The sequence below is a fragment of the Copadichromis virginalis genome, linkage group LG6 (genome assembly GCF_057382275.1).
Source record: "Copadichromis virginalis isolate Kocher_CV1m ecotype Utaka linkage group LG6, C_Virginalis_male_GT1.1, whole genome shotgun sequence".
In the NCBI taxonomy this organism is placed as follows: Eukaryota; Metazoa; Chordata; class Actinopteri; order Cichliformes; family Cichlidae; genus Copadichromis; species Copadichromis virginalis.
This window is the reverse complement of record NC_140623.1, coordinates 43,903,600-43,915,716: the sequence shown is the minus strand read 5'-3', so window position 1 is coordinate 43,915,716 and position 12,117 is coordinate 43,903,600. Positions and strand designations below refer to the sequence as shown.

Below are 12,117 nucleotides of genomic sequence, written 5' to 3'. Positions count from 1 at the left end.
TCCCCAATCAGAGCAGCAGTGACATGTTTAGCCGCATGTTCTCCTTAAATTGCTGGCTGTCTGAGTGGTGTCCCAGAAACGATGTGGGCTTCATAGATAATTGGCACACCTTCTGGAGGAAACCTGGTCTTGTTAGGAGAGACGGCATCCATCCCACTTTGGATGGAGCAGCTCTCATTTCTAGAAATATGGACAAATTTATTAAACCCCCCAAAATTCAGAGTTGGGACCAGGAAGCAGAGTTGCAGTCTTACACGCCTCTCTGCAGCTTCTCTCCTCCTGCTACCCCCCCAAAAACCCATCTCCATAGAGACTGTGTCAGCTCCCAAACAGACAAAGAACAAACTAAAAACCAACAACAAACAACTTAAACATAAACAATCACAAAGAAAGAACAATACAGTATCCACATCTGAACCAAAGAGTAACACAGTGAAATGTGGATTATTAAATATCAGGTCTCTCTCCTCCAAGTCTCTGTTAGTACATGACTTAATAATTGATCAACAAATTGATTTATTATCAGCTGATTTCATGCATGATTCTGATTGGCTGACGGTTCTCAGACTCGTGGATTGAGCAGATCACCTTCAAGGTCTTCATTCATCATAACAACATCCCATAGACTCCGCCCACTTCACTGTACTTACCTGAAACTTGCCCGCACACTGGTTGCTTCAGATTCTGGATGAGGTGCTGATGGAGCCCTCTGATTGGTCCTTGTAGCTACTAGCTTCCATTATTTAGACCCTGTGATGCTCATGTGTGGTGACACTCCTCCTCCTCCTCAGGATGAAGAACACTGCTCTGCATGAAGCTGCAGCACTGGGGTCTGCAGGTGTGCCGTGTGCTGAGGTCCTGCTCAGGTGAGTCTGAGTTAAATGCTGCATTCAGTGTCTCTGTGTAAACACGGCCGCCTGCAGGTGTGTTTCAGAGTCAAAGCTTCTTAGATCTTGAACGAGAGACGGTTGGTGTGGCAACAGTGTGCCGGGTCTGACTGAGATTGAAAGTTCCAAGTTGCTACTGAATGCAGCACAGTACCTGCAGTTGTTGCTCCTCCCACTTGTCATAATGACATCATCCTCTCTGTCCCTGGTTTCAGCTGTAAGGCCAACGTGAGGCGGAGGAACGCTGCGGGTCAGACGGCGTATGATGTGGCGGCGAGCTTGGGCTGCAGCAGCATGGCGTCTCTGCTGGCGTCTCAGACTGGACTGGGCAAACTGGGAATCATGAACTCACGATGAAGCTGATTTTTTTTCTGATTGGTCTGAACGTGAAGTGATGTGTACAGCTCAGAAAGTGACATCGCTTCCTGTCAGCACAGACATGCAGATTACAGATTTTGGACCCTTTCAGTCCGGCTTCCACTGAGACCGGATCTCTGGGATCTGTTGGTGGGTTCTGATGCAGGAATTGTTCTGTGATCGTTTTGCTTTGTCTCAGCGCATCCTTCGATAGCATTGACCATAAAAACGCTAACAAGCTAACAGGTTTTGGCGCATATATCTGGCTCCGGCTTACCTGGTTTTCTTCCTACTTATCAGACAGGAGCTTTACTGTTAGGACTGACAGGTTCACCTCTAACATCGCCCCCCAACCTGTGGGGTTCCACAGGGTTCAGTTTTGGGTCCATTATTATTTTCATGCTTCCATTAGCTGCATTATTCAGTCATTTCTTATCATTTCTATGCCGATGACATTCAGCTGCATGTGTCAGCCTGCTCAGCTGGAGTCGCTGTCCACCCTAGTCCAGTGCTTAACTCAGGTTTCTGATTGGCTTTCTAACAACTACCTTGTTTTAAACACAAACCAGACCGAGACAACGATCGTAACTCATCCTGGACTACAATCTGAAGTCAGTCAGGTTCTTGCTTCTTTCTGTTAAGTCAAATATCTGATTCGTCTCTGGGCCTCGACTCTGTAAAATCTGTCTCGTTCCTGTTTCTTTCATTTAAGGAACATTTCTAAACGGCGACATATGGTCTCCTCAGCTGATCTGGAAAAGTGTTCATGCATTTGTGTCGTTGTTTAGATTATTGTCACGTCCTGTTTACCAGCTTGGACAGATCTTCTCTTTCTTGCCTCCAAGCTGTACAAAGGCTGTTTCAGTTTAAACAAGCCTTCTGTTGATCAACGCCTTGAACATTTTTTATTTACATTTAACTTTGATATTGTTTATATTGTCTATTTTATTACTAACGTTCTGTTTATCTTAACCTTCGCGTACAGCGCTTTGTGACTGTCTACGAAAAGCGCTTAATAAATAAACTTTACTTACGTGTCGAGGTGTCTGCCAAGGTTCAAGTAATAAAATATTTCGGGATGAGACTTCTCTTTATTTTAGAGTCTGATTTAACAGCTCCGCCCATAAAACAGAAAAACAAGTACCTGATCTCGTCTATGGTGCGCTGCTTCCTGTTCCTCCAAAATAAACTTCAAAACACCTGAAAGCAGCAAGTAAAGAGTTCACGGAGGTCAGAGGTCATCAGGATGTTCATTTTCTCTCAGACTTTAATTCAAAAAAAAAAAAAGGGGGCAGGGATAGCTCAGTAGGTAGAGTGGTGGCCCCATGATCGGAAGGTCGGGGGTTCAACTCCACTGAACGGCTACCCTGAGGTACCCCTGAGCAAGGTGCCGTCCCTACACACTGCTCCCCGGGCGCTGCATTGGTGGCTGCCCACTGCTTCACTGGGTGAATGGGTTCAATGCAGAGGAACTATTTCCCTATGGGGACTAACACATACACATTAAAAAAAATCAGACCTCTGGACAGTCGCCCCCAGCTGGAAATTACAGAATGGTTTAAGGTTTGAGACCTTTCTGTGTACTGCTGCTCCTGCAGGGGGCGACCCGGCGCTTCAGACTGACCTTCATCAGGTACAAGGACAGTCCACACTCATCCTCCACGTATGTTTCAGTCACAGCTTACTGTCTAACAGTCTGACAAAGCTAACCATGAACACCACCCATACAACATTTACTGAACACCTGCACAGGTGACACTGGCAGCATGATTCCACAACCACAGACGGTGAAACGGGCTGGTGTGTTGGTAAAGTTTAGTCCTTGTCTAATGAGGCATTGCTGTGTTCTTGTGGTCCTGGACCTCAGGTGGTTCCTCGCCCGGGGGATCGTACCTGACACCAGGCTGTCTGACCCCGATGAACTGAGCATGTGCAGGATAGAGGTGTTCACATCTTTCTGCATGGGGGGGGGGTTGCCAAACAAAGTGCCTCGTAATTAATATGAATGTGATATGTATGTAATCCTCCAGTGAGAAAAAGCCTCTTAAGTAAAATGGATTTAAAGGTAAACTTACAGTAAAGCACGTTATGATTATCTTACATTAAGATGCCAAATTAGATTTAGATTATCTTACGACTGACGTCCAGTGTGCCGGCTCAGACCGAACGATGAGAGCATGACTTCGCTTCAGTAATTCTTTGTTTGTGCACATGTATAAATGCTGGTAAAACCAGGAGCTCATCGTGGATTACAGGAGAGGAGGCCACGCCCCATCCACATCGTGGAGCAGAAGTGGAGAGAGTCAGCTGATTCAGATTCCTGGGCATCAACATCAGCGAGGATCTGAGCTGGTCACACCATGTTGGTGTCATCACAAGAGCAGCAAGACAGCGGCTCTTCTTCCTGCGGCGCCTGAGAAGGTTCAGCATGAACCCCAGAATACGAACAACCTATCGATGCACCATTAAAAGTATTCTGACTGGCTGCATCACCGCCTGGTACGGCAGCTGTAATGCTCTGCAGGGGGCGGTGAGATCAGCACTGCGCATCACCAGGACTGAACTGGCAGCCCTGCAGGATCTGTGCAGACAGCGCTGCATGAGGAAGACGCAGCAGATCCCGGCCACAGACTTTTCACACGTCCAGCAGGAGCATCCAGACCCGCACTACCAGATGCAAAGACAGTTTTTACCCACAAGCCATCAGGCTTTTGAACTGCTGACAGTATACACACCATTAAACACTCACTACGATTACAGGACTGTCACTTCAACTAATGCCACTTACATGCTCATTGCACAAGTTTTGCACAGCCTGTAAAAACCAACTTGTCATCAATTCTCTAAATATTGAATCCTTTTCTCTTTTTCATTGTTGTTTCTGCTATTTTCTGCACACTCTCCATATGCTCATGTAAAGCTGAGGAGCACGAGCCAAAGAATTTCATTATGGGTAGATGTGGCTGCTCTGTTTATCTGTACATGACAGTAACACTTGAAACTTGGCGCTCTAACTGAAGCGCTGTTAACGTCTGCGTGCACACCGCGTGGCGTGAGAGCGCACCTGGATTTGAAATGTGCAGAATAACAGTTCCTGCCTGTCCTGCTCGCTCCCAGCAGCGTGCTGATGGCAGACTGCAGCGAGTGGTTAGGATGGAGGGCGATCGAGTGTAAAGCAGGCGAGAGAGCAGGTGGAGCTTCAGCACGTTGGTTTTAATACCTCAGAAACACAAACAGCAGCACACACACAGTCCCAGATGTTCCTCACAGCACTGACAGCTGCACACCTGCCTCAGGTGCAGGTCAGCTGCGGACGGGGCTCAGCGCCGCAGTCGCAGAAAGAAGGCGTGGCGGCACTCTGCGCTGTCCACGGGGTAATATTTATCATAAAAGTCCAGGATGTACTCCTCGGCCTTGAAACCGAACTTCTGGTACAGCAGCATGGCGGGGTTGCTGGCCGACACGTGCAGCGTGACGTCCTTCCCCATACACGTCTGAAACACGCACAAACACACACACACGTTAGGATGGTCGCAGCAGCACGGACGCCCCGACCCGCCCACCTGCAGTCGCACCTGGATCAGGTGGTAAATCATGAAGGTCCCGATGCCGGCCCGCCTCCACTCGGGGTGGACGAGCAGGAAGGAGATGTAGGCCTCGTTGTACTTCACGTCCGGCACCATGAAGCCGAAGCCCACCACCACCTTCTTGTAAAGGACGACCACGCTGAAGTCAGGGTACTGCAGGCACTCGGATAGATCCACACCTGTGGGAGGAGCAGACGGAGGTCTGAGCCACGGCCGGACGGCGCCACGGGGCGTAACGGGCAAGCGTGCTACCTGGCCAGAAGCTGTCGTGACACATGGCGTTGACGGAGGGGATGTGGTTTGGACGGACGTAGCAGTAGTCGATGGGAGCGTCGGGTTCAGGTGCCCAGCCCGGCTCCTTCCTGTGCGGGTACGCTCGGATCTCGGCCAGCAGCCGGAGCTTCGGCGGACGGCTCTCGTAGTCCCGCCTAGACAAAAGAAAAGAAAGATGGAGAACGCGGATGTGGACCTCCATAGGGCTGTTCCATATAACGATATAAAAACATCTTTCATTTTACGCTATCGTTTGTTTCGTGGTGTCGCAAAATAAACTGTTTGCGGTAATATTTTTCATGTTCTGATGTCCCTGTAGTTATTATTCATTTCTTAAAGTTCTCTCTTTCTCTTAGATTTAATATAAACACTACGGACGCACAAGCGCCTGGTTTTATGCGTCGTCGTTAGCAACAACGATGGTAAAACCATTGCATGTCCGCTTGTTTATGTTCCACATAAACCTTTCACAATAAAGCTCAAGATCCTGTTGAGACTTTTCAAAGTAAACTGAATCACATGAAAGATGCAGAGTGTTTACGGATGCTAAAAAATAAAGCTTAGACTCAAACGTTAGAACAGGCTTTTCCCCGCAGCACGCCGTGTAATAAATACTCAAAGAAAACGGCGCCGTTACAACTTATGTCTAAAAACGTGTCGTTTCATGCATCGTTAAAAACTTACAGAACTTACAGAAAATGTTACATTTGTGATTTATATCGTTATCGGACGATAGCTGTCTTATATCGGGACGTGAGATTCTGGTCATATCGCACAGCCCTAAACCTCCACCTCGCAGGAAGCTCAGAGGACTCTCCGACCACAGGTGTGGCTCTGACCCGGAGGTTTACCTGATGTAGGGTTTGAGGAGGCGGGAGGTGTACGGGCTCCTGATGGTCTGCTCCAGGCTTCCTTCGGCTCCCATCAGACGATGCCAGAAGGACACGGACGGCTGCTGGACGCCTCGCCTGCCGGAGACGCCCGTCTGTAAAACACGGACAGGTGAAGCGAACAGTGTGAACGCTGCATCAGCTGCAGTGATTGGTGCACGCGGGCGCGTCACGTGGACGGACAGGAAGTGTGTGCGTTACCTGGAAGCGATCGAGAATCCGCAGCTCCTGGCTGCTGGTACAGTACTTCCCTTTCACACCGCCGCCGATTTGTGCTCCCGCCTCCTGGGCGCCATAGATCCCTCCCACCAGGCTGAGGGTGGCGCTGACCACTCGGTCAATGTCCAGCAGGGGGTGCCTCCTCTGTCGTTTTATCTGGCGAACCAGCAACTTCCTGTGGAGGCGTTTAGCCTGCGGCGTGACGGCCAACGCGAGCGGGCAAGCGTCCAGCCTTCGCAGCAGCATCCTCTCCTCGTACAGACTGAGAGCGGCGTAGCGAGGGCTCTGGGCGTTGCCGGCAGCGTTCTCCGGATGAGTCGTCCTTCTGCGCTCAGGTCCCCCGCCACCGCCGCCTGCGGACAGCGGGGTGTCTTGACTTTGTCCTACGGGTTCTTCCAAGTCGTGGTCACGGCCTTCGTCTTCCTCGCTCTCTGCTTCACGCTTGATGTGAGGCGGTGGTGGGCGGAGCTTCTTGCGGGTGCCCAGGTTGGCACTGGCAGGCGGGATGTACTCTGTTCCCGGGTCGATCATCCCCTCCGCCTCCATCTCCTCATCATCTGAGTTGGAGGAAGCAGAACACGCCATCAGCGCTTACATCACATAAAACCACATGACCCTGCACCAATCAGGTGTTACCTCACCGTGGAACAACGCCTGTGGCGGCATGGCATCAGGGATAAGGTCTGCCTCCGACAGCAGGCTGGGCGTCGCCGAATGCGAGGCTGGCGTTCCCGGGGCAGAAAAGTCAGGTGAAGGCGATGGCGTCGGGCTGGTGAGTGGCGTTCTGTCTGAGGAGCTGAGCGAAGAGAAGTCAATGACCTCGCCCTTCTCCAGGACCAGATCTGGGCGCCGCCCACCACCTGCACCACGGCCTCCACCCAGTTTGACAGGCGTGGAGGCAGCGCTATGGTCCGTGTATCCGCCCGCCGCCTCCTTCTGGGCCCGCCGGATTTCTTTGGCCTCCTGAGTGCGCGAGCGTTTCTCCTTCAGCTGCATGGCGTTCTCCACGGGGTTCCGAGCTCCGCGTTTGCGCAGACCCTCCACGGTGATAATTGGGTCCAGCACGGGTTTGGACGCTGTGGGTAAATGGCGTCCAAGGTCAGAGGTCAACAGACACCGTCCAGTTGGGAGCCAGCGTTCGATCGCGGCTTACCTTTAGTCTTTGTCACGGATTTGTCCACTTCTGGTCGCAGGGTCGGAGGTCGGTTGTGGACCAGCTTCCACCAGCCGGGCTCACCGAACTCCTGCGCTCCGGAGCGGAAGAAGGCGGGGCTTCCGACCGACAGGCAGCCCGCTACCGTGCTCCACCAGGTGGACGTCTTCTTCCTGCAAAGAAGAGCGCAACACGAACGTGAGCGCCGGCACGTTAACGATGGAGAGCAAAACTTTATTGTCCGTCTGCGACCGACCTCGAGCCCAGCAGGAAGTTCCAGTGTCGACCAATGAAAGCGCAGATGTCCTCTTTCCACCTGAAATAGCCCTGCCGGCCCGTCCCCTCCAGAGACAGGTTGTACATGGCCAACATCACCACCTGTCGCAGGAAGAAGCCGCCGTCAGCACGCCGCATATCTGAGGTGTGTGTCTGTGTGTGTGGGTGGGGCTAAAGTCCTACCTGCTGCCAGGTGAGCCTCATCCTCTCAAAGCTCTCCTTGCCATCTTCGGAGCAGTCGGAGCAGACGAATTTGAAGAAGTTGTCTCCCTTCAGGTAGCTCGGCTGCTCGCCGCGGAGCTGAGCTGGGGACGATCACAGGTACAGAGTCAGCTGCTGCCGCACACCGGCTGGGGGTCTCCTAGGTTACCACCAGTGCCTGCTCTCAACCGATGAAGCTGCAGACGAGCTGGACTAACAGCTTCCTGTCTGGCTCCACCCACACCACATCAGACCTCACCTTTACTCTCATACCTGCTTACAGCACGGTCAGAGGTCACATTAGGGCTCAAATCATGTGATTGTCCATCGCGTCGTGTGACACTTAACCGAGAGCACGCTCACGCCGTGTTCTGGAGCTGGGCTAAACGGCGTTCGTGCACACGCGAGGAGGAGCTCGTGCCTGAAGGTGGCGCCATGTGGAGGAAGCTACCGCGCGCAGAAGTGCAGATCTCGCTTCAGAGTTCAGCGGGTACGACCGTTGATTCGCGTGACAGCTTTATTGAGCGCCATGTGAGACGGACCGGCCGGCACGCGGTGGGAGCACGAACGCAGCGGAGCGTCTGGATCCCTTTTGTTCCCGCCATAACGCTCTCAGCATATCGTCCGACCCTGTAGCTACAACTGTGGTGTCGCCGGGAACCCACAGACTTGATTGCGTTGGGTTGTTATAGCAACAAGGCCGAGCATCCTGTGACATCACTTGTGCGCGACATGAACGAGAACAAAGCAGGACGCCGAGGCGATGGCGTGCCTCCTGCTCGGTCCGCGGCGTTTTGTCAGACTCGTGGGCCGCAGGTTTCAATTTTCCCGAAAGACTCGCTCTCATGACTCACAGAATGACACACCTGACCAGCCAATCGGTGGCATGCGGTCTGCTGATGTCACATTTTCAGATTGCTCGGCAGCAGGTAGCGCCACCTACTGGAGAAGGTAGTGACGTCGGTCACGTCAGAAATGGAGCGCTGCGATTGGCCAGCTCACCTGCGGGGATCCACTTGTGGCAGCGGTCGCAGTAGAAGGACATGTCCTCGCAGGCCCACCCCCCGTCGGTGTCCTCACCCACGTCACTGGTCAGGGAGTCGCCGCTCTGGTCATGTGACAGGTCCACAGAGCCCTGGTCCTCCGACTCAACAATCAGCAGCGTCTCGCCCTCCACCTCCCCCTCTTCCAGACCGTCCGACGCCGACGTGCAGGCTGCCTCGTCCTCCCCTCCCACCAGCTGCTCGCCACTGCTGTCCATCATCCTGCTTCAGGTACGGCAGACCTGGGCAGGTGACCGCTGCAATCTACGCAAGAGCAGAAACATTACAGGTGACCCAGTCGTAAGGAGACTCGGGAACGCGATAGCGTAGGTCCACAACAGTGTTTACCTTTTCTCAGGTGTCCTGTGGGTGGAGCCTGGCCTCCCTGCGGCGTCTCTCCTCCTCCAGCTGTCGGGTCAGCAGCCGCTGCTCCTCCAGCATCCGCAGGTTCTCTTTCCTGCGCTCGAGCCGTTCCAGATCCCTGACCACGCCCTCACGCAGGCGCTGCACGACAAACACAAAGACCACTCATCGTTGATCAAGCTCTGGGAACATGTGAGCCCTGCCCTCATGAATCTCCACTGGTTCACTTACAGATCCTGCTTCTCACTCATTAATCCCTCAGTGCTCCGCCCCTCAGCACCTGTACACAGTCCGGTCTGCTTTCTGTCCCTTGCAACAGAACCCTCAAAGGTGGAGTCTCTCCCATAGGAGCTTCACTTCAACTTAAACACACAAACTTAAACCTTTGACCTTTTTGACTTGTGTTGCGAAGCATTCTTGGGTTTCTTGTAAGGCGCTGGAGAAAGTGATCATTATTGATCACTGATTACTGAAACAGGTGTCACAGGTGAGATGCCTCCAGCAGCTTCCAAGCTTTGTTCTCATGGTGCGAACACCTTAAACCCAGGTGTGGGATTTTCTGTTTCTTTGTTATTTAAGAGCAGGACTCGAGACCTCACAGAGGTCACACGACAGGAAACCCACCTCCAAAATAAAGGCACACGTGTAAGCGTAACAGAATCAGAAATGAAAAATCTGACCCCACTGCAGTTCTGTCAGTCACGTGTTCTGCACTCACCTGAGCTAAAGTTAACTCTGATAACGCCTGATTAGCTAACTGAGCCATAAATGTAAGGACTCATTGTTTACCTGCCAACTGAGTCTTTTATTTTGAAAAGCGTTGGAGGATGCGGTTGTTGGCTGCTGTTTATCGTCATTATCGTGTTTATTTATTATTACTCTTTTAACGTCTGTGTGACGTCACCTGTGTCCGTTCAATTGAGTTTAACCACCACCTGTGCTTTGGCGTTAGCCTCGTTAGCCCCCGTGACCCGTTCCGGCACACGCAGCTAGATGTTAGCCCGGCTTGCCCCGGCCCGGCTTACCTCTCTGTCCCAGGCCTGTTTGAGGTGCACCGCAGCCACGGTGCTCACGGTCAGAACCACGGACACTCCCAGGACCACCTTAGAGACCGCGGACATCACGCTGTCTCAGCTCCGGCTAACGGCGGCTAAGGTCTTCTTCTTCTTCTACGCTCACCTGAGCTACACCGCCCCCACCGGCCGGAGTGTGGTGAAACACACGCAGGCTGTGTCCCAATTCAGGGTCTGCACGCTTGGAGTACGCATTTTAAGTGCGGTTACGTCACCGCCACGCGACGACGGTTGTCCCAATTCGAAGTGTACTTCAAATGCATGCTCCAAATGCGTCGATTTCCCCAAATACCAAGCGGGTTTTTTTGGTTTTTTTTATAAACTTTATTTAACAAACAATGAGTATACAACATACTAACAGATGAAGTATACAAAACAACAGAACATGAACACACAAAGCCAGGGGTAAAAGAAAAAGGTAACAATTATAAGAATACACGCAAAAATTCACATACATAAATTGTTTTGAGCCTTTTTGTTGGTGCAGTCTGATATTGATTGTATGTGCATGTGCACATCCTTAAAATAATGACAGAAATATGGTGTTTTGTTAGTAAACTTACATTTATGGATAAAAAATTCAGCTAAAAGTATTAAGAAATTTATCATAAAAAACATTTCTCATACTTCTTGGGGAACTTAAAGAAACAGAATAAAACATTTTCCCATCGTAAAGAAAACTCCCTTAAAATATGGACAATAACAAATCTCTGTGTAAAAGAACAGTACCAAAAAAGATGTGTCACCGTTTCTGGATGATCCCCACAGAAAGTACAATTAGTATTTATGTCCCTTTTAAATTTGACCATGTAGTGACTGGCTGGATAACATTTATGTAGAATTTTAAATGAGACTTCTTTCACCTTATTTACAATCAAATATTTATGGGGGACCATCCAGACTGTCTTCTACTTGATATCTGGAACAAATCGGTTCCAATAAGATATTATATATGGGAGAGAGACGATATCTTCTTGGCATAAACTACGTATTCTCTTATTGCTGTTACCAAGTTCCTGTGTAAAGCAGATTTTTCCTATTGGTGACTCAGCTGGATCAGGGAGAGTGACTGAGGTAGAGATCGAGCTGTCAGTGTTTTTATATAACATTAAAGTCCCTGAGGGTATGGCACCAAGCACCATTGAGAATTCCTGAACACTGATTGGAAAATTATATAGTGCAATAAAGTCGTCGTATGTAAGTAGTTGTCCTTCTTTACTAACCAGCTGAGCCACCAACAGGATCCCATTTTGGAGCCAAGTTTCCAGGAAACGTGATTTATTTTTCTATAAAATATCTCTGTTGTTCCAGATGAGGTATTTGTGAGGTGAGAAGTTGTGTTTATAAATGAGGGTCCACGTTAAGAGGACCTGCATACGGTCAATATCTTTACTACTTTTCTTATCCAGATGTAAGGAGAGAGCAGCATATGTTCATCGGGATATCCCTTCAGCTTTAGTAAGTAACACTCTACCTTTCAAAGACAAGTCCCTTTGCAGCCACTGGTTGAACTTTTTTAGGGTTTTCTGTATAATTGGAGTGAAGTTTGAAGAGCATCTTGATTTTTGGTCTTTGGATATTAGCAGTCCCAAGTATGTGACTTCTTGTTTAACAGAGATATTACAGATAGTATTTGCAGGGCAGTCTTTAATTGCTAGTAACTCACACTTTTTTAGATTTAGGCATAAACCAGAGGCCTCAGAGAAATCACTAATCACAGTAAGGGCTGGTGGGATTTGGTTTGCATTCTTCAAAAAGGGTGTGGTGTCATCGGCTAACTGGCTGATGACTGAGC

At 50.3% G+C, this 12,117-nt stretch overlaps 3 protein-coding genes across 3 annotated transcripts in view; 1 reads left to right on the top strand and 2 right to left on the bottom strand.

The window, feature by feature from the left end:
- The window catches only part of dzank1 (double zinc ribbon and ankyrin repeat domains 1), a 15,130-nt gene extending 12,802 nt beyond the window's left edge, over positions 1-2,328 (top strand). The window contains exons 19-20 of the mRNA XM_085460639.1: positions 792-866; positions 1,103-2,328. Of these exons, the coding sequence (XP_085316765.1) occupies positions 792-866; positions 1,103-1,244 (217 nt within the window). The 3' untranslated portion in view covers positions 1,245-2,328. The remainder of the gene's footprint in view (positions 1-791; positions 867-1,102) is intronic.
- Positions 2,329-4,436: 2,108 nt separating this feature from the next.
- kat14 (lysine acetyltransferase 14) lies at positions 4,437-9,107 on the bottom strand. Its single transcript, XM_085460633.1, has 10 exons — positions 8,846-9,107; positions 7,826-7,947; positions 7,623-7,744; positions 7,367-7,539; positions 6,855-7,289; positions 6,196-6,770; positions 5,956-6,089; positions 5,084-5,259; positions 4,820-5,010; positions 4,437-4,738 (listed from the first exon to the last, which is right to left on the bottom strand). Exons 1-10 carry the CDS (start codon positions 9,105-9,107, stop codon positions 4,565-4,567), a joined length of 2,364 nt encoding a protein of 787 aa, XP_085316759.1. The 3' UTR covers positions 4,437-4,564.
- A 133-nt stretch (positions 9,108-9,240) lies between these two features.
- pet117 (PET117 cytochrome c oxidase chaperone) lies at positions 9,241-10,503 on the bottom strand. The gene is made up of 2 exons (XM_085460634.1): positions 10,275-10,503; positions 9,241-9,390 (listed from the first exon to the last, which is right to left on the bottom strand). The coding sequence occupies exons 1-2, from the start codon at positions 10,368-10,370 to the stop codon at positions 9,241-9,243; spliced, it is 246 nt and encodes an 81-aa protein (XP_085316760.1). The 5' UTR covers positions 10,371-10,503.
- Between the last annotated feature and the right edge of the window lie 1,614 nt (positions 10,504-12,117).

Coding starts and splice junctions, on each gene's coding strand:
- kat14 (XM_085460633.1), bottom strand. CDS start 9,107: ATGATGGACAGCAGTGGCGAGCAGCTGGTGGGAGGGGAGGACGAGGCA. Junction 5,260..5,955: donor CTCCTCAAACCCTACATCAG/GTAAACCTCCGG, acceptor TCTTTTGTCTAG/GCGGGACTACGAGAGCCGTC. Junction 5,011..5,083: donor TCACGACAGCTTCTGGCCAG/GTAGCACGCTTG, acceptor CTCCTCCCACAG/GTGTGGATCTATCCGAGTGC.
- pet117 (XM_085460634.1), bottom strand. CDS start 10,370: ATGTCCGCGGTCTCTAAGGTGGTCCTGGGAGTGTCCGTGGTTCTGACC. Junction 9,391..10,274: donor AACAGGCCTGGGACAGAGAG/GTAAGCCGGGCC, acceptor TTTGTCGTGCAG/CGCCTGCGTGAGGGCGTGGT.